Below are 27,144 nucleotides of genomic sequence, written 5' to 3'. Positions count from 1 at the left end.
TTACACTTTATATCATTTTGATTTTAAAGTGGATTGACTGTTTTTATTTTATTTGACATAATTGCTTATTCTGTCTCACTCTCAATGTTATCAGATATGTTTTATTGTTTTATCATTCTATTGTTTTTACTTTGGACTTTTTGGCGTCCTCATGTCTAGAGCACTGGCCCAAACCAATTACCCTGAGTGAAAAAATATGATTTATGGGAAGTGTGGGATAAGATCTGAAAGTGAAAGAGAATATAGGGCCAGTCAAGCACGTTTTAAGACAGCCATGGATGCATTAAAGAGAACATGATGAATCCTGCTGTCTCACGTGTTGTTATATAGCATACCTGTCACAGACCACCGACAGGGAGCTCCCATTGCCCTGCAAAACTCAGCGTGTCACTCTGAGACGTTGGAGTCAGCTGACAGGCAGCAGCCAATCACAGGGCGAGGACAGGCTGAACCGCCTTCAGTCTGGTGCCCTGAGAGTTGTCAAGGTTTTGGTTGTGGAGTAACGTTATCCGAGAGGGGAGCAAGGGCGGCTACGGTTGTACAATGCCGAATAAAACGAAAAAAGACAAGGTGAGTTTGAGAATTGCCAAGAGGTTATGGCGTTTCGAAAGTTTGCATTAGGTGCATTTCAGTGTATTTATTGATAAACCGGCTTTATAGCAATTTCATATAGATACCAGCGCAGTGTCCCATCATATTAACGTTAGCAAACCTGCAATCATCTCCCAGCTAGCCGCTATTCTGCCAACATGTTAGCACTTGTGCTGCATTATTTAAATAGAGCGCCGTTGTACAGACGTTAGATAGTGCACTTTGAATATAAATGTTTATGACAACGTTTGTGTGTTTTTAGGTGTAAAGTAAGCACTTTGTATCTTTTTTTAAAGCTTAAAGCCGGGGTCGTGTGAATGCTATTGACTCTAAAGTAACATTAGCTGGCTAGCAGCAGACATGCCTGTGTATTCAAACAGGAGTGGTAGACTGGGTGGGCAGGCATGCTATATTTAGCTAGGATTTTCACTAATGGACTGCTTAATGATGTTGCCACCCTACCTATTTGCTAGTATCCATTTGACTTATGTACTTAAACTTTTTTCTTTCAGGAGACCCCCAAGTCTGGTAAAGTGGGCAAGAGTGGCGGACAAGAAAATTCAGAGCATGAGGTAACGTTAGGGTTAACCAAATCCACTTTACTAGACTCTTCCTGGAAGATAGTAGGATTTTGTCTTGCACAGGTGAAATGGACTGCATTATCAGTGACACAATGAACCAACATCCATTGCTGTCCTTTGCAGTGATTCTTTGACAGGACTTGGTTGTACCTGGATCATGGTTGTCCTTCTTTTGACTGCTGTTTGTTGATCATCTGAGGCTTGTAGATGACATCAGTTTAGGGCACCATCCAATCAGTTGACTTCACCAAGGTTCTCTGCTATTTGGACTGTTAACTTGTCATAGTATCCCCAAATGACAAGCTTTCATTCAGTATTAGTATACTTTCCGCATATTTTGTAATACTGCTACCATGTACAATTACTGATATTTTACAATATTCAGTTCAAATGTTGAAGGAGTGGTTGTGCATGACTTTGTGCATGCCCTCCAGACTACTTTACTAGCCACCCAAAATCAAGGGACAGAGATAATGACTTTATACAAAGTTAATCAGGATTTTAAAGCTAGCTAGATGAGCAGGTTAAGTTCAGCTTTCAGTATGTGTCACCTAGTAGGATCCTATTTTCGTTTATTTATGTGACACTCATAAATATCATGAATAAAAAACGTAAATGAATAAAACATCAATAAAATAAAACCACACAACAAATTAAATGGGCTCTCTGGCCCCCTTAATTTTTTTTGCAAATTCATATTTAGGAAGGGAAAACTCTGATGTTTATTCTGGCATCATGTTGGCTAAATTGTTGGTGACATTCTTATGCAAACAAACATGCTTGCAAACACAACTGGCAGTATTGAGGTCAGCAAAAATGATTGAGGTCATGTCCATATATCGTACGAGAAGTTGATAACGTAAACGGTATTGAGTTCATGTCGATATCGTGACAGGCCTATGTTTAACTTGGCAAGTAGATTAGTTTCTAATCAACACATGTGAACAAATTGCACTGGTAATCTTTAGTTCACCAAAATGGAAAGAAGAACACTACCGGTATACATTATTTATGCTTTAGAAATGACACCTCTGTCATAAACATGTATCAAAAGCTAAGGCAGCAATCTACGTAACTTGTCAAGATGTATAAAATACTGAAAAAATTATACAATGATTGGACCAGCTGTTGACTTTTTTGCTTGCATCTGGATTGGGTCACATCTGGAAAAGCCAAATGAGTAGCTGCTAAATATTATGTTGGTCCTATAATAGCATAAGCATCTGGTGTGAATCATTACGTCCCAGTATTGCTGTATTAGTAGAGTAGTATGAGGACATCCACACAGTGCACATGATGGTTTCAAATACTGTTCTCATGATTTTTACAAGATAAGATGCAACAAATTCAACAAATAACACATTTGAGTCAAACTTATTTCATGACCTCTGCAATCGCCATATACTGTATAAACATCACTGAACAATTATGGAAAGATTTCAACTTCCTTCATTCCTCAAAGAACTGCAGGCTTTGCGTTTTCACGGGAAGACAAAAACTTTGATGCACTCTTTTCAGGCCTAGTACGACAGTGGACATCTGTTTGTGCAGCAAAATGTAGTCCTCCCCATTACATTTAATATTCATATTGTACCAGCTGTTGACCACCTGTTTGTATTTTGGTGGCTGCTGTAATACACAGTCCAGTTTGTTGGAATTACAGTAAGCCTTAACGAAGTTATCTGCTTCATGTTTTGAAACCCAATCAAGACAAAACTGTGTATATTTTATTTAAATGTCACTTTAATGTGTTGCCCAAACATTTGGGAAATATGTACTACTTTTTGTCTTGATGCCAATACGTTATGAAGAATTTAGATCCATGTTCCTCCACTATCACCCCTCTGAATTATTTTCTTTCTTTTCACAAACTGGTTTCAACCTCAAAGCTGTCTCTTGCTGGTTAATAGCAAGCTATAGCAGCAAGCAGGATTTCTGGTGTGTGTCAGCAGCCGAGCGGCAGATCTACCACTACCCCAACCTTGCGTCATATTGAAATAGCTGGGCTGCAAGCTGTTACCCCCCACCCTTCCCTTTCCCCTCATATACTTGCTAACAGAAGTGTTTGAGACTGAAATGAATGTTTATAATATACAGTATATGAAGGCTTAATTGGTTCAGTTAGGAAATGCTTTCAAAGCATTAAATAAATAAAAATCCTAGATGACAGATGTTTCTACTTTGGCTTAATAAACTTACAACTAAAATAGTTAATTCATATCTTTCTATTACATGAATATGTAATCTAGTTCCTAGTAGAGGCCAGCTCATCTTTATTTCCCACGTCACCTGACAGCTTGGTAGTGGCCCAGCTCTTAAGCTCCTATCTTGTAGTGCTGCAGACTGTGAGAACTACAGCTGGGTCTTAACTGAATTTTATAATTCCCCTGTGACTCGGCCTGACACATTGCCACAGCTGCATCTGGTGAAGGAAGCTCTGTGCCATCAGGTGTGTGTTGAGGAATCGATCCCAGCAGGCAGGTGGGACCAGCCGTGAGAAACTTGCCACATTCAGTTGATTCACCATCAGGATTATATCCAGCCTTACACAAACCCAGAAAGGTTAGCTGTTGTCAGTCTTTTGAGACACAGCTGGGTTGGTTAAATGAGTGGATAAAAAAAAAAGAGACATAATTGTTAGTTATTTCCATGTCACCCCAGATGAATGTACTTGTTGGGCGGCTGTGGCTCAGGAGGTAGAGCGGTCGTCCACCAGTCGGAAGGTCGGTGGTCAGCATGTCGAAGTGTCTGAACCCCAAATTGCTCCCTGGTGTGTGTGAATGGTTATCACTACTGACGAGCTGATGTGCGCCTTGTATGGTAGCCTCTGACGCTGTATGAATGGGTGAATGCTGACATTGTAAAGCGCTTTGAGTGATCGTAAAGATTGGAAAAGCGCTATATAAAAGCAGTCAATTAAAGTAAATGGTGACATACTGTATAGAATTAAAACATTCCATTTGTGGCAGCCACACAGTTTTATCAGATTCCCACAGAGGTACTTGCACTCTCTTTCACACTCTGTTAACAATTCCGTGTCACTAATTTGGGTTTTTCTCTTGTTTCAGCAGAGCTCTAACAGGAAGGCTAGCAATAGTGTTCCTCCCACCACTCAGCTGCTAAAGGGGAAGCAGCCAGGTTCCCAGACACCTGTCAAAAAGGACAAGAGGCAGAGCTCCTCTCGTTTCAGCTTGAGCAACAACAGGGAGCTACAGAAACTGCCTGCGTTCAAAGGTATTTACTGGTACAATCACTAAATCCTCCAATCACACAATTAAATGACAACCCAGTGCTCTATGTTCTGGAGTTGTTGTACGTACATACAGTCTATACACATACATTTCCAGTTGTCCACTTGGTTGTGGAATTATAGAAAATTTGGCTTAATGTGGGCAAAAATAATGAATAAAAAGTATTTTTTTAAGCCCAAATTCAAGATTTAAGAAATCACCCAGAAGCCATACATGGAGCAGATTTTCCTCTTTAGGGAGGTTAGGAAAGAAATCCCTGCAATCTTGACATGGATAAGTGCAGGCCTGGCAGACATGCATCCTTACAAGCACACGCTCAGTTATTTTCTTTCCATGCTTAAACATCTATTGAACATCCCCTGCTGCATCACCCTCATTGTAATATCCAATTGAGCATGACATTACGCAATACATGGAAACAAACAGAGGACATACATGGCATGGACTTTGCGCTGGATTGAACCCAAGCGTCTATATTTAGTGGTAATCCAGAGATAAAGCTTTAATTCCACGGTCCTTGTGCTTCAGGATGTTGCCAGTGACCAGTCATGTCTGCCAGACATACTACTATTCCTTCTCTCTTCCTCCCACTGTAGAAGAGAAATTGGCAGGTTTTTGCAGAATTATATTGACGTTTACTTTGATGTCTAAACTTAGTGCCAGCATAGCACCAGATGGAAAAGCAAGAAGTGGGATCTGCCGTTCAGCCTCTGGGCATGCTATCTATGCATGTTTCTGTGCATGCATGCATGAATACACACAACATTGTTGTCCGCTGCCTTCAGCCAGCACAATAATTATATAACCTGGCGGTGTACTGAAAACATACAGCTATGAATGCATTATAGGTTATTAAGTTTGTATGCAAAACTGCAAATAAACATTTTTAAAGAAACAGATTTTGCAGATTATGGAAGTGGAAAAAAGACAGGAGCGCCAGTTACTTTGTGGGATGCAATAAAAGGTTGCTTATCAGTGCAAAATACAAAGGTCTAATAGTTCTATGTCTGGCAATAATTAAAACTCAGAAAATAAAATGCATGACTGTAATTCATACAGCGCGACTGAAACGATTGGACGCCCAACCTGCACTCTGCACTCATTGCGCGTCTCCGGAGTCTTCCACAAGCTGCCCTGTCGTGGGTACAGATAATAGCCGTGTTTGTTGTTTAGGTTCATAATGATCATTTTGGGGGAGTGGCTTCGGAGGGAGGCCTGAAGGGACGAGCTGTCAATGTTGCATACTTGCCGACTTTCTCGCTAGATTTAACGACTTTTGGAGCTAGTGCTGCTCGTTGCTTTCATTGGAAAAGAGTTGGACACACTGGGCTTGGTTTTTAGGTTGGATACTTTAAAAAAATCTTGCTTACTCTTGCTGGTTTCTCCAATGTTACCTACCCAAGCTTTAAGATACGCCAAATCCCCGTTTAAAGAGAGAAGAGTTGTCCTATGAGTTATAAACCTAAGATATCACCTGACTACTCACAAGACAAATTTTGGTGTTGGACTACTAAAATAAAGACTTTAATATGACTTTTCTTATTTTTCAGAAAAGAGTGTCTTTGTTTTGCTTTTCTTCCTCGCTGTGAAAGTCAGAATACCTTACTTGCAGTGAGCACCTCTCGCACCTCAACACACCAGAACAAAAGCGGCTCTCCTCTTGAGGGAGACTTTACAAATATTTCTCTCTCGGTAGACTCTGCAAATAGCACTAAGTGGAGTTACTATGTGTGACTAAAGGCAGCAGCTGTTGTTATTGTGTACCATTTGTTCACCATTCAAGTCTTTTGTGTAAGATTAGAATTAGTGGACACACAATGGAGTTGATTCTACAATATAATATAGCTGTATGTTTATCTTAGTTAGCCATTACCCTTGTACTGTGCCAAGAAACCATTAAGCATAGCTTAATTTCTGATAAAAGCTACCCTCTTCCCTCACCCCAATGGGAGCTTTGATAACACTCTGCAAAACATTATCCCACAGTTGCCCGGTAGATGTTATCACTTAGTCCTGTCCAAACAGGCTCCTTGCTCAGCTGGTTTTCATTCCAGGCATGTTCACCACCTCCTGATGGAAACACATGTCCAATAGCCTGTCCTGCAAAACCACAAGGGTGAGGCAAGACTGAAAACCCTGACCAGAAGCAGGCCTTTTCCATGAGCACGCCTCAAACTCAATTGTACAGTAGAATACATTCTAACTGTCCCACCATTTGCATTCAGCAGCGCAGTAGTTTTTCATTACAAAAAATGAAGAAATGTGTGTATTGGATAAAAGCTTGCTGGAGATTGTTCTGACTGCACCTCATACACAAGAGATGAAGGTGCCTGTTTATCTCTCGTTTCAAGTGTAACCGCTCTTGCCAAAAAGCACAGAAGAACAACAGTTGTTGCTTCTTTATGTGTTCTCTTCTTAAGCAGGCACTTTCCAGCATGAAGCATCTGTCTCGTAGGGTTTGTCGCCATCTGCTGGTTAGAGTATAAAATATTTGAGTTACTATTATGTTGGTTAATAACTGGAACAAACATTTAAATTCTCCAAAATAATGTGCTGCGGATAGCTTAGTCACAAAACAAACAAAACACGGATTCTTATATATGAACATCAGTGTTCTTGCAGGAAAAGGCATATTGACTGTGATAGAATTTAACATGCCAAGTAACATAAGTTTCATATCAGGGGACAAATTATATTTAAGTGCGGCACATATCTATTTTTAATAATGATTTAATAAAGTGTTAGGTACATAATGTTGGAAATCTAGTTATCAAACTAACTCCTTTCATTAGTGGGCATTAGTTAAATGTTTTTTAATCTTAAACTGTATTATGAGGAATATTGTAAGGATTAGTTTTCTAAGATTGCAGGTGTAATTTGAAAGGTACAGAGGAACTACAGTATGTAGGAGGTTAAGTCTCTGGCTTGTAATAGTATGATAAGTGACAGGATACATTCCTATATTCTACCAAAATATGCAACTGTCTTCAGCCGTTAAACTACTGCAGACATTTTCTCCACCAAGGAAAGAGATGAAAATATAATTGATATAGTGGTTTTCATTTGAAGGAATAATAAAGAAAACAATCAGTTACAGCAGAGGTTACGTCACTTACTATTGAAACGGCATATATTGTTTGCTTTAGACCGCGAGTGTTTGCTTAGAGTCAAACCTGTTTTTTACATGATTATCTTGTTTGTTAAAATTGAGAAACTTACATTTTAGTGTCCGACAGGGTACAAAGGTTCTAAGTGACACTGAATGCTGATCCTGAAAGCAGGATGCCAAAGGGCGAAGCAGCTTTCAGGGAAGGGTTTCCTCTAGCACTCCTGCAGGTGCTAGAGGAAAAGACTCCCACACCTCTTCCCCGACACTTCCCTTCTAAAACATCTCACACTCACGAGCTGTTGCAAATGGTTTGTCACGACTCTCAGAATCAGAAATCCTTTATTAGTCCCGCAACGGGGAAATGTACCTTGCTGCAGCAAAAGAACATATGAAGGAAAGTGGCGAGTACACAATAGTTAAATAGAATAAAAATAATCTAAGTACAGAGTGGTTGATTAAAAAGTTGTAAAAGGGACTCTGCTCTCATACCAGTTCATTTAAGCAACAGCTTTGAATAAGTAAAGAAATGCAAATGTTTTATTGCATTTGGATATACACATGGTAGAATGTTCCTCAGTTACGTAACACAGTTTTAGTGGGAGTATTTAAGGGGATTTCTATTGAGTGTATGCAGCTTACTGTCATGCAGCCACAGGTGTTTCCACTTAGCATATACGACATTTGTGTTTGCCTGTGTCCCAAAATAACACTGATGCAGGCTAGAATCTGAGCCCTTTGTCCTTTTTATTTGAAAAGTAATACAGAGCAGCTATACATGAACTTGACGTCTCTCATTTGAATAGATTTCCATAAGAATTAGAGTTAAGCAGATGAGAAGTTATCTAGGATTCTGATAGAGCTGTGTTTCTATCATTGGAAGTTGTGTGAGGGGGAAAATGAAGTTCAGCTACTGTTAAAAAAGCCTCAGCTGTGTTGATACGTTGGTTTCTCCAAATAGATTTGAGACTTGCGCGTTCAGTACAGAGAACCATGATGTTAAAGATCAGCAGATTTGTAAATGAAACACTCGGCTGTGTATTTTAGGCTGACGTGCTGCTCTCAATGATGGATTTACAGCACAAGAAAGCACACTCACTATCCCATACAGGACCAGACTCATGATGCCTCACAAGTTCACTCTCTTGCCACTGCCAGAAATAGCACAGACGCAGCAAAAAGCTCAAGCTCATGAATGTATGTGCCAAAGCAGTAGAGTATTTGTAACAAGTGGGTGTGTTCAGCGTTGTCTTGGTCAGAACAACAGATCTTCTGATGGGAGGTTGCCCCATGACTAGAGTACAGAATGGCAAGAAAGAGCCCTTTATACGCTCAGACTAGACCCGGCTGCTGAAACACCCCACTGTATAGTGTATATTAGGCCCAGCCAGACTTGATGTGACTTGAATTCTGTCTCAACGCTAAATTGTGTTTGTAGACTCCATCATTACGCTTGGGATGTGTTCATTCCACTTTTCTTTACAGTGTAGCCCAGGCATTCAAGGCTTCTGACACATCTGACAAACAGACTGCTGAGTTATGAGCAAGTGTAGCAAGTAAACATCGTCAAAACAAGAAACCTGGGAGAGCTAAATGCTCTGTAACACTTTGCATAAAGTAACTGAGATAGTGGCCCTTTGACCTGCAAACACACTGCTTTGATTTGAAAACTCTGGAAAAGTTCCCCAAATATATTATATTACAAAAAAATCAACATCAACATCAGCTGGACAAAATAAACTTTTATTAGCAACAGATAATGATTTATTGGCTTATGTTTTTGGCATGTCAAAAGACAGATATGATTTGAACGTGTAAATGTGTTTTGACGTGTAAATAGTGAGACGTTGTATTCAACAAAAGGGAAACAAACACTGAGGTTAGTATGCTATGCACAAACTTTACTTTGTTTGATTGCCTTCGTTAGTACAGATCTGCTCATCAAATACGAATCCTCGTGAGTTATGCAAAGTCAGATTACACGGGAAATTACAAAAGTAGGTAAAGGTAGTATAATGTATGTCATGATGGCAGTGCAACCTTTCTACCTAGGGTGCTATGGTTACAGGATTTTAGAGAGCAATGTCTGGTATAAAATTGAATGATTGTGCATTTGAACGGCTCGTTTAATTGCACTTAGTTTGTGAGAATGACTTTAGTGCAGTTAACTGTGCGTCTAACAGTCGATCTGCCCCTTTTTCTGCACGGGGTGCTTACAGTGCAGGGTTTTGTCCCCAGAGCTGCTGAGACAGGCAGAGTGCTGCTCTCTGCATATGCACATCCTGTGTTGCTCACATTGAGACTTCCTGCCTTCCTGTTTCTCTGTCACATACACCTGGGCTCAGGCTGTGCTCCAGGAGAGCCATCTGTCATGCAAGACCTCACACATACACACACACACACACACACACACACACACACACACACACAAGACGGCACACACAAAAAGGCTTTTTTCTGACAAACAGTGTTTGACAGTCTTTTGCCTTGTACAAACATCAGCGTATTATACCTTGTAGCTTTTTTATATAGCAAACAATCTAATGCCTGCTTTACACTTGTGGTTTCATGTGTAATTGAACTTTTTTTGCGTTGGGCTTGAGTCTTTGAGTGTAATTAGTTATGTCCGTTGTGGTATTGGGGTTTGTTGATGAGTAGCATCATTTTACCCCTCCTCTAAATCAAACAGCAGCCTGCATGTTGGATAGGATTGTGTATTTCCTGGCATTATTCTTTTATTTCAATAACAGAAGTGGCTAAAATGATGGCAGATCTAAAGTTTGTGCTTTAAAACTCTTGACGGATGTAGCTGCTCTCGCTCCAATCACAGTAACGGTCCCACCCCTTCCCCCTCAGCCCACCAGCCAATCCCTTCTCTCATGTTGATTTATTCTGACAGCCAGTCCATGTGATTGCAGCCAGCCAACCAGGCAGCTGCAGAGGGGGATGACATCACTAACTAGCTGGTTCCCTCCAGCAGCAGGGGAGCTTCATTTTCTGCTCCGAGTGTTCGTGCTAAAATGGAGGCTGGCTCCTCGCCTTAGCCTGGGCTGCCCTATTCTCCCCCGTCTCCTGCCTCAGCTCACTGATGTTGGCATGCACTAGAACTGCCAGTGGGATGGTTCTGGATGCACCGAGCTCCAATGGGCCTTACCAGCCTGTGGCCCTCATGCATTTTAGAGGTGAGAATAGGAAATTTGCCTGTTTGTGTGTTTCAAGGGGAGATGGTCAAGAATGTTGTTGCCATTTAGCAACTGCAGCTGCTAATTTGGATTTTGTGGAGGAAAATATGTCAGGTGATTTTCCTGAAAGTTGCTTAAAGAGACTGAGACATTTTATCCTCTTGGTGTTGGTGGCTTGAGTGTTTTCGGAAGAGGAAGCGGGGGATTGTGTTTATACGTCAACGAGGAAGGGTTTTTGCCAAGACATTGCATAGCTCGGCTTCAGTAAGGGAGGGAGGGCGAGAGAGTGAGAAGGAGTGCTAGTTTTGAGTCTCCCATCCCCCATCAAGACTGCTGATGTCAGAGGAAGTGAGGTCAAAGCTTGTTATCAGTGTGTGCGTCTCTATTGTATTGTATATGATTTTCTGGTGTCAGTTGAAACACATGTAAGTTGAAATGCTCTGCTTGTTGTTGCTGAATCTCCAGGTGGCTTGTGGAATTACTGTTTAACCAGGCAAGCGTGACGCTGGGACCTACAGCAAGTGTTGTGCATGGAAAACAGAAACTGACTCTAGATCAATGCAAAGAGTGTATAAGGAATACGTGTTTTAGTATAACAAATTCCAGGCAAATGTTTGTTCATATATTCTTTTCTTTGCAATCAATATTTTTTTTCCAGAAATAGATGTGGCAGTGTACATTTCACACGCACCCTTTTAATGCACACATGTACTGCTATCGGTGTTAGAGTCATGTTGTGGGTGTTTAAATGGTCTCATGGCGTTTAAAATCATGGTGATACTTGTAGCCACACAATAACACATAGCCACATGCCTTTGCATTAGTTGGCCTATGTCTGCATTGACACAGAATATGTATTTGCCACTGGTGACGGTTCAGTAATTAATTAATTAATTATTCACCTCATCGTGGGATCTGAGAGACCGTTCTTGGGAGCAGTTTGTATCCATGACTGGTTTCCTATGTGCACGCTTGGAGCCTTCAGATGAGTAAAGGTTAGTTGCCCATCCATGCAGAGAGGCCTGTGTGTGAAGTATGCAGTTGCACAGCATGTCTCTTAATATTTTAGGCCTATTCAGAAACCCTAGTGCTGTTGTGTAACAGGAGCCGGTGGACCTCTTGGCACTCAGAGGTTGATGAGATGAGGTGCTCATGGTTGGACCTGTGTTCTAGCTCATTGGTAACAGGCACATACTGACCTTTTCAGGTACTGATGAGTTAAACCTAAAGTCACTTGTTACACTTTGATTACGAACAGATTATCTAGATTTAATTTAAGGACTTCTAAAGCTCTTCATCACACACAATTGCATCACGTCGAAGGTGATGATTTAGGGTTAAAGGGCTGTTGTGTTATGTTCTTGTATTTAGATAAATGTGAAGATGTATGTTTGCACTTTGACATTAATGTCATGTCTTTTCCTGTTCAGTGTCAAGTGTCAGTGTAGGTGCTGGAGAGGGTGCAAGGAAAGCGGTTGCAAGGATTTTGCAAGAAAAGTCGTATTGCTCAAGAGCAGCGGCATCACAGTTTGAAATTGCAGATTGTTGCAAAGGAAGACAGAACAAAAGAATATACTCAGCTGTGCCTTACATACTGTATACACAGCGTTGAAACATAAAACAGATCCCCGTTAGAGTTCTCCACGGATGTGGAAGCCAAAGCTCAGGGGTGAAGCAAATTGCCAGCTGTTTGACCTTTTGATACGATCGAGTCGATCCTGTTTGTGGCCAGTAGTTTCTATAGAGGGAATGAAGTATGATGTTACTGCAAGGCTACATATGTCACTATTATATACTGTGTCTGAATATAGACTTAAATAGACATTTTATTTTATAATAAGTTTGCTGGACTACTTGTTCAAAGGCTGATATACACTTCTAAAAAAAAAAAAAAGTAAACCAAAGTTGTAAATGTGCTTTTACAAGTGCTCTGTTTAAGTAGAAATGTAATGCAGAAGCATTATGGTTCAAGACACGATAAATATGCTACATGTACAGAAAAGAAAACGTGGGATGTAGCACTCGGGTAGCTTGATGTTGTGTGGCACTGTGACTCAGAAGCGTGGAGGTGCAGGGAAAGTCTGCTTGCTGCTGCTGTCAGTCCCAGGTTCAGGTTCTAGACTGTGTGGGAGTGTGCACGGGATCTCTTAGAATTTACTCATTTCAACTGTGCCAAGTAATTAAATGTAAGTTTTAATTAAATATAAACTCTGATGTTTGTACCAGTACAGCAGTATTGGCTGCGTCCTTGATGGATACAAAATGTTACTTGGAAAGATGTCAGCAAGACTAAAGCCATTTTCTGGGAAAGGGTAAGAAAAGCAAAGTTACCCGAGTACACCACTTCTCAGCAATCTTTCCTCTTATTGCGCTGCCTCTTTTAAACGATGTTTTCTTCAATCTGACACTAGTTGTTACTGTCTGATTTGATGTAATATAGTTTGACTCATGGCGTCCACAAGCTGCTCCGTGTCAGCAAAGGTTTCTGTAAAAGTTGAATATTATCCTAATCTTTCATAAATAAGCTATATGTTGGGACTGTTTCTTAAATAATATACCTAATTTAGTTTGTTTGCGGTTGAATAATAAGGCCAGTTGCTAAATTACCTTTTTTTAATTAGTAAATATTTTATTAATTTTCTAGTTCTGTGTGCTTTCGTGGTTTGATTTGTCAATGTGTTTTATAGGAACATCTTGGACCGTCAATGGGTTGCCACTGTGGGTTACCAATACCGTCGCAGACCCCTGGCGCACTGCAGACTTTCCATCCCATTTATCAGTTGACGAAAGCGCAATTGTAACGCATATGAACCGAGGATTAATTACACAGCCTTCATAGTTTGAAATAAAGTTCTACTGCCGATCGTTATCGGGCGATATTCAGTGAAACAATATGAGATCGGCATTAATCCTAGTCGTCGATCCCTGCTAACTAATCCGTGTTGTAATCGGCAAGAGAGCTAGTAACGTCTGCTGTTAGCATGATACGGTCGTGCTCTATTCAGTAAACATTTGTTTTGAGCGAAGGTAAATTATAAGGCTGTCGTGATGTGTTTTAATGTTATCTTGTAAAATTTAGTTTTGCCGAGAAACTTGAATAAATACAGTTGTTTGAAGGCGATATTTTCACAACAATATAAAATAAATATTAGATAGGCAATTCTGACCTGTTTAACTTCTATAAATTCTACTACACAAGCGCTGAGCAGCTTATAATAGATAACCCTTTCCTAAACATTTGAATTGTGTGTTTTTATGCAAATAACCACGAGAGATGACGGTAACAAAGTAAAAGGACAAGAACTTTTTACGCTTCTCGGCAGTTTAAATCATTTTTCGGGATGGTGTGAAGAGTTAGTCTGGAGTCTTGTATACCAGCTTTTTATTTATTTTTTGCTGATTTGAAAAAAAATCCGATCTGTGACTCAAAACCCCGATACGATCCAAACTGTGAGTTTCGCGATTCATTGCACTCCCACTCCCTATTTGTGTTTTACAAGGTCAGTTTGGCCGTATCGTGCTAACAGTAGACGTTACTTGCTCCTGGCCGCAGCGGATGAGCTCCACAAATCAACAGCATATGATTGTAACGGCAGCAGCCTGCATGCATCTTTGATAAGCAGCGGTCACCTCCTGGTCCAAAGTCCTAGCTCTGTCTATGGTCACCATGGTGACGTACAGTACACATGCAGCTTGTTAATGAGGAGAAAAGACTGACTCATAAATCACAAGCTGTGACAAACAAACTAATGCTGCCCTATGGGTGGGTTATATAAGGTGACATTTTTGATTTAAGTCACTAATCCAAAGGAGCACCACGGCACTTGTTTTTGGTTTCAGGGTGCTTGATGTAACTTGGGAATCTGACCAACCGAGGCTAACTGACTTACAGGAGAAACTTTCTCTATTGTCGCTTGTTACAGGCTGCTACTGACATTTTGTCAATTTGAAAGCAAAAAAGTTATCCCCCTCAGTAAAACCGGCGTGTCGCATTGCAGTGTGTACATCATGACAGTATCATTATATTCACTGATTATAGTATTGGTGTCCTGTCTGGTGACTTGCTGCTTTCCAAAAAGCAGCAATTCAGTAACACTTGATCCAGAACTGTGCTGCCCGAGTACAGACGAATACTAGAGGGAAAGCACATATAATGCCTATTTCCAAATCCCTACACCGGTAACTCGTATTTTAAGCATAGTTTTTGGAGTACGAGTTGGGAAAGCCCTTCAGGTCCTCTGGGAGCAGGTTGGAAACGGTTCCAAAGTGCAGAACAGAAATCCTTCTGCATTTAGCTCCTGTGCTCCGAGCTTCTGGCACAGCCCCACAGTATTTGGGGGGTTGCTGAAAGTCTTGATATATTTTAGTATGGGCTCAAAACCTGGTGCAACATTTGGTTGTGTTTATATTAGTTACTCTCTTACTTTATAATAATGTTATTTGATTATTGCGTATTATGTTGAGTAAAAGTGTTGTGGATGGTTTGTGATGATCATTGATTTACTTGAGGCAGCTGCTGTTTGATGGTAATGCAAGCATGCACGCAGGCAGAATGGAGATTGGCTCATTGACAGTGAGCGTGCAGTAGCTACAGAAAAACGTGTAATGATTTTCAAATGGCATGTTAATGGTTATACACAGACAGGTGTGGCTCAATCATCCTGGGGGCATATTTAGAGCCCTTTGCATCATTGATGTAGTAGTGACACTGTCTTTAAAAGGCTGAATTATTGATTCATGAAGTCTTTCAATTAAGTCTCAGCATGTCTGCATATATATATATATATATATATATATATATATATATATATATTATATATATATATATATATATATATATATATATATATATATATATATATATATATATATATATATATATATATATAAATAAATGGTAAACCTGCATTTTACAGTTGAATTTCTACAATGCGTTTTGACACTCGTCCTTAGACAACAAACGGAAACAATTTATCATTTCTGTTTGTTACTAAGAGATAAAAACAACATGTGAGAGAGAGAACTTTTTTTCGTATCATTTTGTCTCATGGTTTACTTTAGTCAAGCATCTGACTTGTATAGTGTTGCACTTTGATCCATGATGATGACAGTGGTGTAAAACATGGTAGTTTTATACGCTGTTGTTCTGTGACGACCCTGACTTTTCCTACTTTTCTTTCTATTTGTGTCTTGTAGATGTTCCCCCTGCAGAGCAGGAGAAACTGTTCATCCAGAAGTTGCGGCAGTGCTGCGTCCTCTTCGATTTTGTCTCAGACCCACTGAGTGACCTGAAATGGAAGGAGGTGAAACGAGCGGCGATAAGCGAGATGGTGGAGTACATCACGCACAACAGGAACGTCATCACCGAACCCATCTACCCAGAGGTGGTTCACATGGTCAGTATTTAAACAGACTTGGATTTGACATGGACATCAAGTCATTCATATTCTAGTTTGAGCTATCAAACATTACTTAACAGAACATATAATCCTTTAAATTGTGAACAGTGATCATACTCAGGTTAGGTATGCAAGTACTGTATTCAACTCCAGACTAAACGTTTCTTTATATAAGGCAGAGCAGTTGTTTGTGGTGCAGGCCCGACAGAGATTGTGGTATTTTCATTTCCTTCACAATAGCCTCTTCTGTGCTGAGACGGGATGGATGCTGTTGCAGGTTTGTGGGTTTCAGATGAGTGAGTCCAAGTTACAATAAATGTGTAACTGCTACTGTTTTAAAAGATGTTTTCAGTTTGTACTAAATGAAATCTTTTGGCCAGATGTGAGATTCGATATTGCTTTTTTGTTGTTGTTAGATTTCCGGTTCCATTTTATGTACTTTTCCAGGAAAGTAGATTTTTATTTTCAGTTCTATTTGATATTACATGTAAGGTCTTTAATGAGAGAGGCAGTGTTTTGTAAAAACAAAAAAGTTTTATTTTTGTGAAAAATCGCCACATGGCTGAGAAGCAAACATCGACTTTAATCAGAGCAAAGCAGCGGGCCACTTCCTTTCTTCTTTTATCTTGTTCCTGTTATTCAATAAGAAAATGAATCACATTATCACTGTTTCCTACAAATGAAGGCCTCTCCTTATTTAAATTGGTAAATTGGCAGCCATAATCACCTATGATGGATACCAGGGGCTTACCCTACCTAGTGATGTTATTCTAGCCTATTTTATATAATACACCCATATTATAAAGGTCCATAAAACATATCGTGCCTTTGTTGTGCTTGGCTGGCTGTAGTGCAGCGGGTAGGTCAAAGAATGTTCTCCTGCCTCACTGAGGGGAGAAGGACTAGTTTTAATTGTCTGTAAAGCTCAGCTGTATTTCACTAACATGTGGTTGAATGTAGCTATTGCTTTCATATTTCTTAACCTCTGTTTAAGGATTTGTTAAGAATGTAGATCTTTGTTTCTTTTATGTGGACTTTATTTCCGCACCACGGGAAGAGAATGCACTGTGGTTTCTGCTGCCCTGTCCGCAATACTAACTTGTAATACTCCTTTTTAAGTTTTCTATTTTTCAGTCATAGGAAAGTCACATGAGCTTCACTGACCTCAGTTTGAACATAACGTCACATAAACCCAATTTAACTTTAATCCTAAAAATCATTGGTAAGCCATAAAGTGATCCGTTTATTTTTTCCCCCATCAAGTGGTCACTTTGTGGTGTTTCTCTAAAGATGGCCAAGAAAGTTAACGCATATGAGGTCACAAAACCTAAAGTGTCTGTAGCTCCGTCCTGTGCAGCTCTGAACCTGCTCACTCAGTTGAGCTGTTGTCCGTGTGGCTGTCATTAAGCTCCTACTGTATATTTATTAGAAATGTGTTCCTCCTGAGGTCGTGGCCCGGATGTGTGCACGGTGCCAGCTTTGCTTTCCCAATCCAAATTTAAAAGCCTTTGATTATAATCAAAGCCCTGCCACAATGCCACACGGCGAACTGCAGATGATCAAGGTGCAAATGTCCGCCATCCTCCTGGTCGTGGCTTCATTTGATCAGTGCTGCAGAAAATGCAAGAGCTTTCAAATCTGCATGAAAATATACCCCCTGCCTGCTTAAAGACAAGGACGCTTTGAAGTCCACTGATGGCTCTCCTCATCAAAGCGTGGAGTTTGACCGGACAAACTCCACGCTTTAGTCCTAAAGAGTGTATTCTTATGTTGAGGCTGTAGACATTATTTCTTACAAACGCCCTGGTTCTTTCAGGGCACGTTTGATGCCTGAGTGTTGAAGCTTTATTTTGGCAGACCTTTGGATGACACGACAGTGGTTGTTCCATTAGTCCCATTCTCTAGGGGGGGAAGTAAGAAATGGTTTCTGCTGAGAATATAAACATAATGATGGCGAGCGAGCGAGTGTGTTTGACCTCTGGTCGTATGCACTCTGGAGGGACTGAGAATAGACTCGGATGAACATAGATGGTGGATGTTTCCCAGTTTGGGGAATGGTATTGTGAAACAGGCTGCTGTCTCAGACGAGCACAAGAGGCAATATTCAACCATTAATACACATTTTCATTCATTCTTTTTCTTTAAGAAAATAGGAACATTTTCAAGGCAGATTTTGACGAATGTTTAACATTATGTTCATTTAATTTGCAGTATTTCTATTGACTTGTCTCTCCGAACAGTTTCCACAACAAGTGGAGTACTGTAAATCATTTAATGGCCGAGTTAGTTTTTTACAGCTTAGTTTTTTTCTCAAACCAAAATTAAACCTGAACATAAACCAGTTTGCAGATTCTGCATAACAATGTACCAGTGTTTTTATTAACATGTCATTTTACTGTGACCTGTACAGTTAAACAGCCAGCATATCTCACTGTCTACATTCAATTTGAAAGTTGTTGCAAAGGGGCTTGTTTTCCTTTTTAGTACTTTGCAGTGAGCTCGCCCAACAACCTATCGATTTATTTGTTGTTATATCGTGGTTACTTAAGTTAGGTTACCGATTGTTAACAACCTTGTTTGCTTGTCAAATACTGGCGCTGATGCGTTCTGATCCCCCCCCCCCCCCCCCCATCGGGTTCATTATCTCAGCTGTCCGATGGGATTACAGAAGCCAAACGTTCAATCATCAGTTGTCAAAGTGGGAGGTAGAACGCAACAGTCACAACTGGTGTTCACTAGGGTTTGACATTAGCAACTGTTATTTCCCCCCCCCCCTGGTTAAATGTAAGGCATCGTGTGTAAATTAAAAAATAAGCAATGTCCACTGCTTCCTGCGGGTGCATTGAGTTTGTATAGAGACCGTGTCCTCTTCAGACCACAGATCTAATCTGTCCACCAGCACTGATGGAGTGCAACTGTTAATCATTTTAGTCTTAATCACAGACTTAAGGTTGAACTGTTTTCCTCGACTATTATTTGTTATTCGTTTGAGTGAGCCAAGCAGACACTGGAACGTTTGTATTTCATATTATTTAATTTGTCTCTCAATTTTTTTTGACCTTCTTTCATTGGCTTTAATTTATTGTTATTCGATCTCAGGCTAATGCTGGACTGAAGGACATGTCACGATCTGCTTGTTAAATCACATTACATGTCGTCACATAGCTTGTTTCTTCTGCCTTTTTCAGTCTCAGCTTTTGAATACCAGAGTTTCAAGACACTTCCACTTCCAGTGAATTTATTTAAATATTTTGTATATGCTGTATTTAATGAATATGTCGCGAGTTGAAACCTGATATCATTAATGTGTGTGAGTGACGTCGATTTTTTTCAGTGGGTTGTGGAGCTGACCTACTGTTCTGTTTGTCCCATAGTTTGCTGTGAACATGTTCAGGACATTGCCGCCATCATCAAACCCCACGGGTGCCGAGTTTGACCCAGAGGAAGATGAGCCAACGCTAGAGGCTGCATGGCCACATCTACAGGTACACACACACACACACACACACACACACACACACACACACACACACACACACACACACACACACACACACACACACACACACACACGCACACACACACAAATTACTTTCACATCTTTTAACTTCGGTTCGTCTTTCCACAGCTTGTCTATGAATTCTTTCTACGGTTCTTGGAGTCACCTGACTTTCAACCAAACATAGCCAAAAAGTATATTGACCAGAAGTATGTAATGCAGGTGAGTACATCATGATCCACGTCTGTGCAGTTCTAAATGTTTGAGAGTAATTGCATCGTATGTTTTTATGATGCTTGAGTGTTTTTTCATAGACGTATGTATTTAATGCTCAGTTGAATTTGCTCTCAGTAATGTTTTGTTTTGTTTTCCAGCTCTTAGACCTGTTTGACAGTGAAGACCCCAGGGAAAGAGATTTTTTAAAGACCACTCTTCATCGCATCTATGGCAAGTTCCTGGGCCTGCGAGCGTACATTAGGAAACACATTAATAACATATTTTATAGGTGAGTGACTCATGGAGTTAGGCACTTTAGTGACGCTTGTGTTGTGTTTGTAACTAATGGGGTGCATTCTGTTAAATGTATCTCTGTGATTACATCACCATTTCTGCTTCTTTTTTTTTTATAGGTTCATTTATGAGACTGAACATCATAATGGTATAGCAGAATTACTGGAAATATTAGGCAGGTAAGATATTTTTAAGAGGTGCACACATAACACTTTCTCATGTTTATGCTTTAGGGTTGGGTCACTTCCATGAACATTCATATAGTTACATACAAGTATTGTCTTTGTCCTTACCTCTCTGTTGTGTCTCGACTCAACAGATTTCAGTCTCCAGCTCTAATTTTTCTAATGACCGCATTTTTGTTTTCTTCAGCATAATCAATGGCTTTGCATTACCGTTGAAAGAAGAGCACAAGATATTCCTGCTGAAAGTTCTGCTGCCTTTACACAAAGTCAAGTCTCTTAGTGTATACCACCCACAGGTAACCACTTTGTCAGAACAAAGCGTTATAATAACGTGTTTGCAATCCTGCCGTTTTGTCAGAAGCGGTGACATTTTGTTGTCTTTCTTCCTTAGCTGGCCTACTGTGTGGTGCAGTTCTTAGAGAAGGATAGCACCCTCACAGAACCGGTAAGATGTGATTTATTAATGTTGTTGTGTGGCTTATATCATTGATTAAATTATTGAATTACTCGAGTGAACTCAATGACTAGTTTTTGATATTCCCTTACTTTGCTCAGTCGCAATGTGATTTGTCAGGCACTTAAAATCTTGCTTAGCCGGTGTGTTTTCAGTACAAGAGATAGGAGAAGATTATTAGTTGGACAGGTCAGCCGTCCGTTCTTCTTCTTTAATAATCCTGTCGTTCCTGTGTGCAGACGGTAATGGCTTTGTTAAAGTACTGGCCAAAGACCCACAGTCCAAAAGAGGTGATGTTCCTGAATGAACTGGAGGAAATCCTGGACGTCATTGAGCCTTCGGAGTTTGTCAAAGTCATGGAGCCCCTCTTCAGACAGTTGGCTAAGTGTGTGTCCAGCCCACACTTTCAGGTCTGACATTCATCCCAGTACACATAAAAAAACTGATTTTTTTTGTTTTACTACACATGAAACCCTGTTCTAAACTCGTGTGTTCTTAGGTGGCAGAACGAGCTCTGTACTACTGGAACAATGAGTACATCATGAGCCTGATCAGCGACAACGCCGCCAAGATCCTGCCCATCATGTTCCCATCCCTGTACCGCAACTCCAAGACCCACTGGAACAAGTGAGTTACCACACAGGCTTTCTATTTTGTCTTTCTCTGTGTTCTTTGGCCCGACGATGGCTTGTGATGATATTATGTGATGAGTAATTAAATCAAGTGACCTGCGGTAATCATTGTCTGTCTGCAGGACGATCCACGGGTTGATTTACAATGCTCTGAAACTCTTCATGGAGATGAACCAGAAGCTGTTTGATGACTGCACCCAACAGTTCAGGGCAGAGAAAAGCAAGTAAGTCACAAGCGAGTCACCACGTCGTCACAATTCCAGACATTTAAAAGGTGATACCAACCGAGTGCGAACCACAAACTCCTTTGAACGCAACAGGTTTTCTGACGTCAGCGAATCTTTCAGTTAATTCTGTCTTTTGTGTCTGGTTTTGGTTTTGTGTCTCAGAGAGAAGGCCAAATGGAAAGAGAGAGAAGAAGCGTGGCTGAAGATTGAGAATCTTGCAAAGTCAAACCCACAGGTGAGCCAAAGAGATCAGAACCTAGTAATGTATCAATACGGCAGACATCTTACTGACTGATGTGTGAGTATGCACACTGCACCAACATAGCCAAAACAAGGCGAGTTAGAGAAGAGAGAACAGGCTCCATAGACGGGATATGTTCGTGGTGGCACTAAACAAAAGGTCTCTTGAGTTTTCCAAAATGAGTCAAGATTTCTTAAAGGTGATCAAAGAGTCCAAAATCAGGAATAACTGAGCACACACACAAAGTTATAATGTGGTGCCTTTTAACCATTCCTCCTCCTGCTCCTCCTCCTCTCCCTGTGCAGTTTGTGATATACATTGACTCGATAGGCTCAGGTAGTCCGATGGACATGGAAACAGACGGGCCGCTGCTAGACGATGTCAACATGCTTAAGAAAGCAGTAGAGGAGGAGGCAATACAGGTAAGGAATGGAGTATAGTGTAGTGCAGCAGTGAATATGACTCTGTTCTTAGGTTTAACATTGCGTATTGCTTAAGTAAAAATCATTGTGGGCCAATTCTTTATCTAAGAATTATATAAGGCGTGTGCCGATTGGCGTTCGGCTCGAATGTAGACGATTGGGTTTCCCTACAGCGCCCAACTTAGCATCACAAGATGTTATAAAACAATATCTCTAGAATCTGCATTCTACTTTGCAGTTAAAGCAAAAGTTTGCAGTGAATTTTAAATCCCAAATACAAACCAGTTTGCCGCCTCTCTTCCGTGCATCTTGACACCCCGCGTCTTAGTTCTCCATATTTGTGATATTAAAAGATAGGGCTGTATGGACTGTCATTTATTTACGTTCCAATGATGCTACGAATGTCGTTATGAGGTCATCACTCTAAAAAAAAGGGGAAAATATAATTTTGTGCTGTCCACTGTCTCCTTGTGTGTCAAGATCCAAAAAGATCAGCGTAGAGAGCGCCCATTGATGAGGAGGAAATCAGAACTCCCCAGGGACATCTGCACTGTCACAGCCTTGGAGTTGCACCGGAGAGCCGATGAAATGTTGACGCCGCACGACGGCCACTAAGAGATCGCCCCAGATCCACCGTAAACCAGCAGCAGCAGCAGCAGCAGCAGCAGCATTATCCACAGAGGAACCACAGGCCCACAGAGGTCAGCACAACTACAGAACTCTGGTATCTCAGCCCAGCACAACAGAGCTGAACAGTCCCAGCTCCACCTGAACAGTCCCAGCTCCACCTGAACAGTCCCAGCTCCACCTGAACAGTCCCAGCTCCACCTGAACAGTCCCAGCTCCAGTCCCAGCTCCACCTGAACAGTCCCAGCTCCACCTGACGCAGAAAATGTCAAAAGCTGCAGGTCTAATGAGCCTGATTTGGCTTTGAGCAGTGCTCTGACCCTACTGACCCCAACCTGCCTCCCTCTTTTATCCACCTGGTTGTTCAGCAGAAACATCTGTGATGCCTGATGGTCCTGTGTGACCACGACATGCACCGTGGCCCTGAACCTTCTCCAAGATACTATAGTGTTATCTCTTTCTCCTCCCTCATTTTGCTCCTGTCCTCTCAACTTGTTGTGTTTTTTCAGGTACTGGGCTGCCCCCTTCTGGTCATTTCTCTCAGGTGTTCTGTTCTGTGCGCGAGCCGTCTTATCTTCTTGCCTCTTCTTTATAGATGTCAGGTGCTTGTACAATTAATATGAGCCTTGTTTGGTTTGATTTTTAAAACAAAAAGCATCAGTGGATGAGAAAATGTCTCTATATATTTAATATTAGCTAATATTCTCATTTAAACATACAGACAGCTGTTTATATTTTATTTTTCCTATACATAGTATATTAGGAGCTCTTCTCAGAGTAAAACACACTTCCTATCTGTACAACTGCTCTGGAGCTTGCTATTTTTTTTTCCATTAGCTGTGAAGATTTATTGATCGTTCTGTTAATCAGGACAGGGTCATCTGGGACTACCAGCAGAGTGTGTGTCTGGATTAATAGCATTACAACACAACTCTGTTCATCAAACAGTGCTGGCCTGACAGAGGACTAGGTTTTCAATCGAACAGATCTTTGTGCTTGTGTAAAAGCATAGTCTGGTGTCAACTTGTCATTCATTTAGGAAAAAAAAGTGTGTGTGTGTGTGTGTGTGTGTGTGTGTGTGTGTGTGTGTGTGTGTGTGTGTGTGTGTGTGTGTGTGTCAAACAATGGTCAGATGGTTTGTTATTACGTGTTTGGATCTATTTGATTGGTTCTTACGATGAGTCCAGCCCGAGCCCTGTTACATGAGAGGGGATTGTGGGATTTATTTTTGGTCACCTGTTCACATCCAGCCATGGTAGGAGTGTGTTCAACATGATCATTTAGCATTCAGTACAAGTCGCTGTCATTCATGTGAGGCTTACGAGAGGTCAGAGAGATGTAGTTGCTCATCTGGGATTTGCACAATGCTGCTGTGTGTTGAGTCAACAGGGGCAGAAACTGTGCTGATAGTGAACGCTTTTTCTACTCTTCTCAAGCAAGACCCTTTTTATTTATAAAACACTTGTTAGAGATTAGACTGCTTTGAGATGAGGTATGTTTGGTTTGAAGAGGTCAAACATAAGCCTTTCTTTTCACAGTGCCTTTTATAGTCTAAGGGGATTTTTGCTCAACCGAGAATCGAGTAGTAGCATGAACTACAATGCCAGATCATTTAAAAAAATAAATAATTAACATTAGTTTTGATGCGTTCAAGTCCGTACTTGGCACACCTCCAGCCGCTGCCTTGCTGAAGCTACAAAGTCGATTCTGTAGTTAAAAGAGGAGAAGCAGAGTGGTCGCCCCAAGCCACCTAGCGATGAAACACTTCCTGATAAAACTTGAAAGAAAACAGAAAAAAAATAACTCGTAAAGAATTGAAATCCGTGATGCTGTCTGTCCTGCTGTGTGGGGTCACCTCCTCTGGGTGGGGTCGATGAGAGCTAGCCTCCACAGGAGAGGAAATCACCTCCCATTGTGACTTTTCCATTCTGTGCCCGCACTGTCCCATTCCGCTTTTTTGATTTGTACCATTGTTTGACCCCGTCTGCCCTGACCTGCACACTGACTGTAACCCCCCCCATCCTCCCTTCTGCCTAGTTGGCTTGTTCTTTGGACATCTGTATGATCTGCTTCTGGATGCTTGCAAATTCTTTTTGTTGTGGTTTTATTCTTCCTTTGGCTGCAGAACCTCTGTCAGTGTTTCAACTGAATGTGCAAATTGTAAATAATACTGCCACGTTGTTCTGTTCTCTCCATGTTTGTCTTGAAGAACAACATTCCCCAAAGGCTTTTTACCTCATCCCCTCTGCCCTGCGATGGATTTGATGAAAGTCACTCCATCCTTTCAGTTATCTGCACCCTCTGATTGTTGGTTGTCTGGGTTGTCATGCAGGCGCGTCCCGTTGGTGAATGTTGTTCTTCCTGAAATGGCTTTAATATTGGCTTCTTTGGAGCTTTCTTCATTTCACATAAGCTTTGTCTTCTTTGAAAAGAATGAGGTGTCCTTTTAGTATAAGTCTCATACTAAATGGCTTCATCTAATATTGTACATATAATGTACTTTTATTTTATGTTATAACTATTAAATGGTAGATTTCATATTTTGTACAAAATACCCCGTGTACAGAATTAGCAACTGCAGACAGTTGGTATGTGGCACAGACTTCAACACGTGTAACTATTTACATTTAGAAACCAGATAGAATTTGGATAGTTTTTTTATCTATTTGTAAACTGACATCTTTTCCGTTTTTGTTTTTCATCTTCACTTGTGTGTTGAGATTCTACATACATGAGCTTTTTTTGTGTGTGCTTTTATCCAAATCTCCAGTGGTGTACATCTATCTATATACAACAAATAAAGAGAACATGTGAGTTTTATATTTTCATCCTAAAAAAGAACTGTTTTGAGAGTTGTTATTGGTCACAATTAAGCTATATCTTTTCTCTCCTTGCAGCGCTCTTGATGAACACTAGTCACCTTCCAGCTCAGAAAGCCTGTTTTTACTCACACCAGTATATAAAATATATATACGAATAATATATATATATTATATTATATATTGTCTGGTGACGGATGCATATTCAAATGGAGTGCGAGAATTTATTCACTTCATATTTTATTTAATATTTAATTTAAAATGATAACAAACCTCCAAAGGAACCAAATCTCTTTAATCCTACAAATAAATTCTGTATATAATCCCTGTTGAATTTGACTAATTAGAATCTAAATGTAGTCCTTTGCTGCCACTTGCTGGACAAGAGTGGAAAACATTCAACCCTTGAAAGCCTGATTATTTATCTCGAGGTTTATCCTAATCACACATATTGCTGAGCGCTGCGCTGTTGAGTCACTATTATGGTTTTATTGTACCATACTCAAAGGAGTAAAGCCAGTGTTTTTACATCTCCATAGTTTTACATTTCTACCTCACAATGGACACATTTAAATGAAGGTTTCATGAAGCTTGTGTGTGTGTAGTAGTATATATATATATATATATATATATATATATACATATACATATATATATACATATACATATATATATATATACATATACACATACACACATATATAGATATATATATATATATATATATATATATATATACATATATATATATATATGCACATATATATATATATGCACATATATATATATTATATCTATATATATAATATATATAATATATATAGATACAATATATTATAGTACCTCTCTCTCTCTCCCCTCTATCTATCTCTCTCTCTCTCTGTTGTATATGTGTCTATGTCTCTCTAATCAATATCTCTGTCTCTTATATCTCTGTGTGTATTATCTCATATATCTCTCTATCTCTCTATCTATATCCTACTATCTCCTCTCCTCTATCTATCTATCTATTCTCTATCTCTACTTATATCTCTCTCTATACCTCTATATTGTATCTATCTTAATCGTCGTCTCTCTCTCTTGTTTCTCTCTCTCTCTCTCTCTCTCTCTCTCCTCTCTCCCTCTCCTCTCCTCTTCTCTCTCTCTTGCTGTCTCTCTCTCTCTCATCTCTCCCTCGTCTTCTCTACTCTCTATCTCTCTTCTCTCTTTCTCGCCTCCTCTCCCTCTACTCTTCTCCTCTCTCTCTCGTCTCTCTCTCTTCTCCCTCTCTCTCTTCCTCTCTCTCTCTCTATTCTCCCCCCCTCTCTCTCCTCTCCTCCTCTTCTCTCCTATCTCTCATGTCTCCTCTCTCTCCCTCTCCTCTCTCTCTCTCATCTCTCTCTCTCTCTCTCTTCCTCTCTGCTCTCTCCTCTCTCTCT

The 27,144-nt window shown here is 40.4% G+C and overlaps 1 protein-coding gene across 5 annotated transcripts; it reads left to right on the top strand.

Moving 5' to 3' along the window:
* The first annotated feature begins 440 nt into the window (after positions 1-440).
* ppp2r5cb (protein phosphatase 2, regulatory subunit B', gamma b) lies at positions 441-25,748 on the top strand. Of its 5 annotated transcripts, none has more exons than XM_029462946.1 (16): positions 441-570; positions 1,104-1,163; positions 4,244-4,406; positions 15,908-16,107; positions 19,485-19,595; positions 19,739-19,831; positions 19,984-20,114; positions 20,239-20,298; positions 20,492-20,600; positions 20,696-20,749; positions 20,998-21,168; positions 21,258-21,385; positions 21,513-21,614; positions 21,780-21,852; positions 22,164-22,280; positions 22,761-25,748. In XM_029462946.1, the coding sequence occupies exons 1-16, from the start codon at positions 544-546 to the stop codon at positions 22,893-22,895; spliced, it is 1,734 nt and encodes a 577-aa protein (XP_029318806.1). In that variant the 5' UTR covers positions 441-543; the 3' UTR covers positions 22,896-25,748. The 5 variants fall into 5 exon arrangements, with proteins under 5 accessions (XP_029318806.1, XP_029318805.1, XP_029318807.1 ...); XM_029462945.1 differs by having other exon boundaries at positions 4,241-4,406; XM_029462947.1 differs by lacking the exon at positions 22,164-22,280 and having other exon boundaries at positions 443-570; positions 4,241-4,406.
* The last annotated feature ends 1,396 nt before the right edge of the window (positions 25,749-27,144 follow it).

This window comes from Cottoperca gobio, chromosome 24 (genome assembly GCF_900634415.1).
Source record: "Cottoperca gobio chromosome 24, fCotGob3.1, whole genome shotgun sequence".
NCBI classification, from domain to species: Eukaryota; Metazoa; Chordata; class Actinopteri; order Perciformes; family Bovichtidae; genus Cottoperca; species Cottoperca gobio.
The sequence above is the reverse complement of the archived record's forward strand: the minus strand, read 5'-3'. Positions and strand labels throughout refer to the sequence as shown.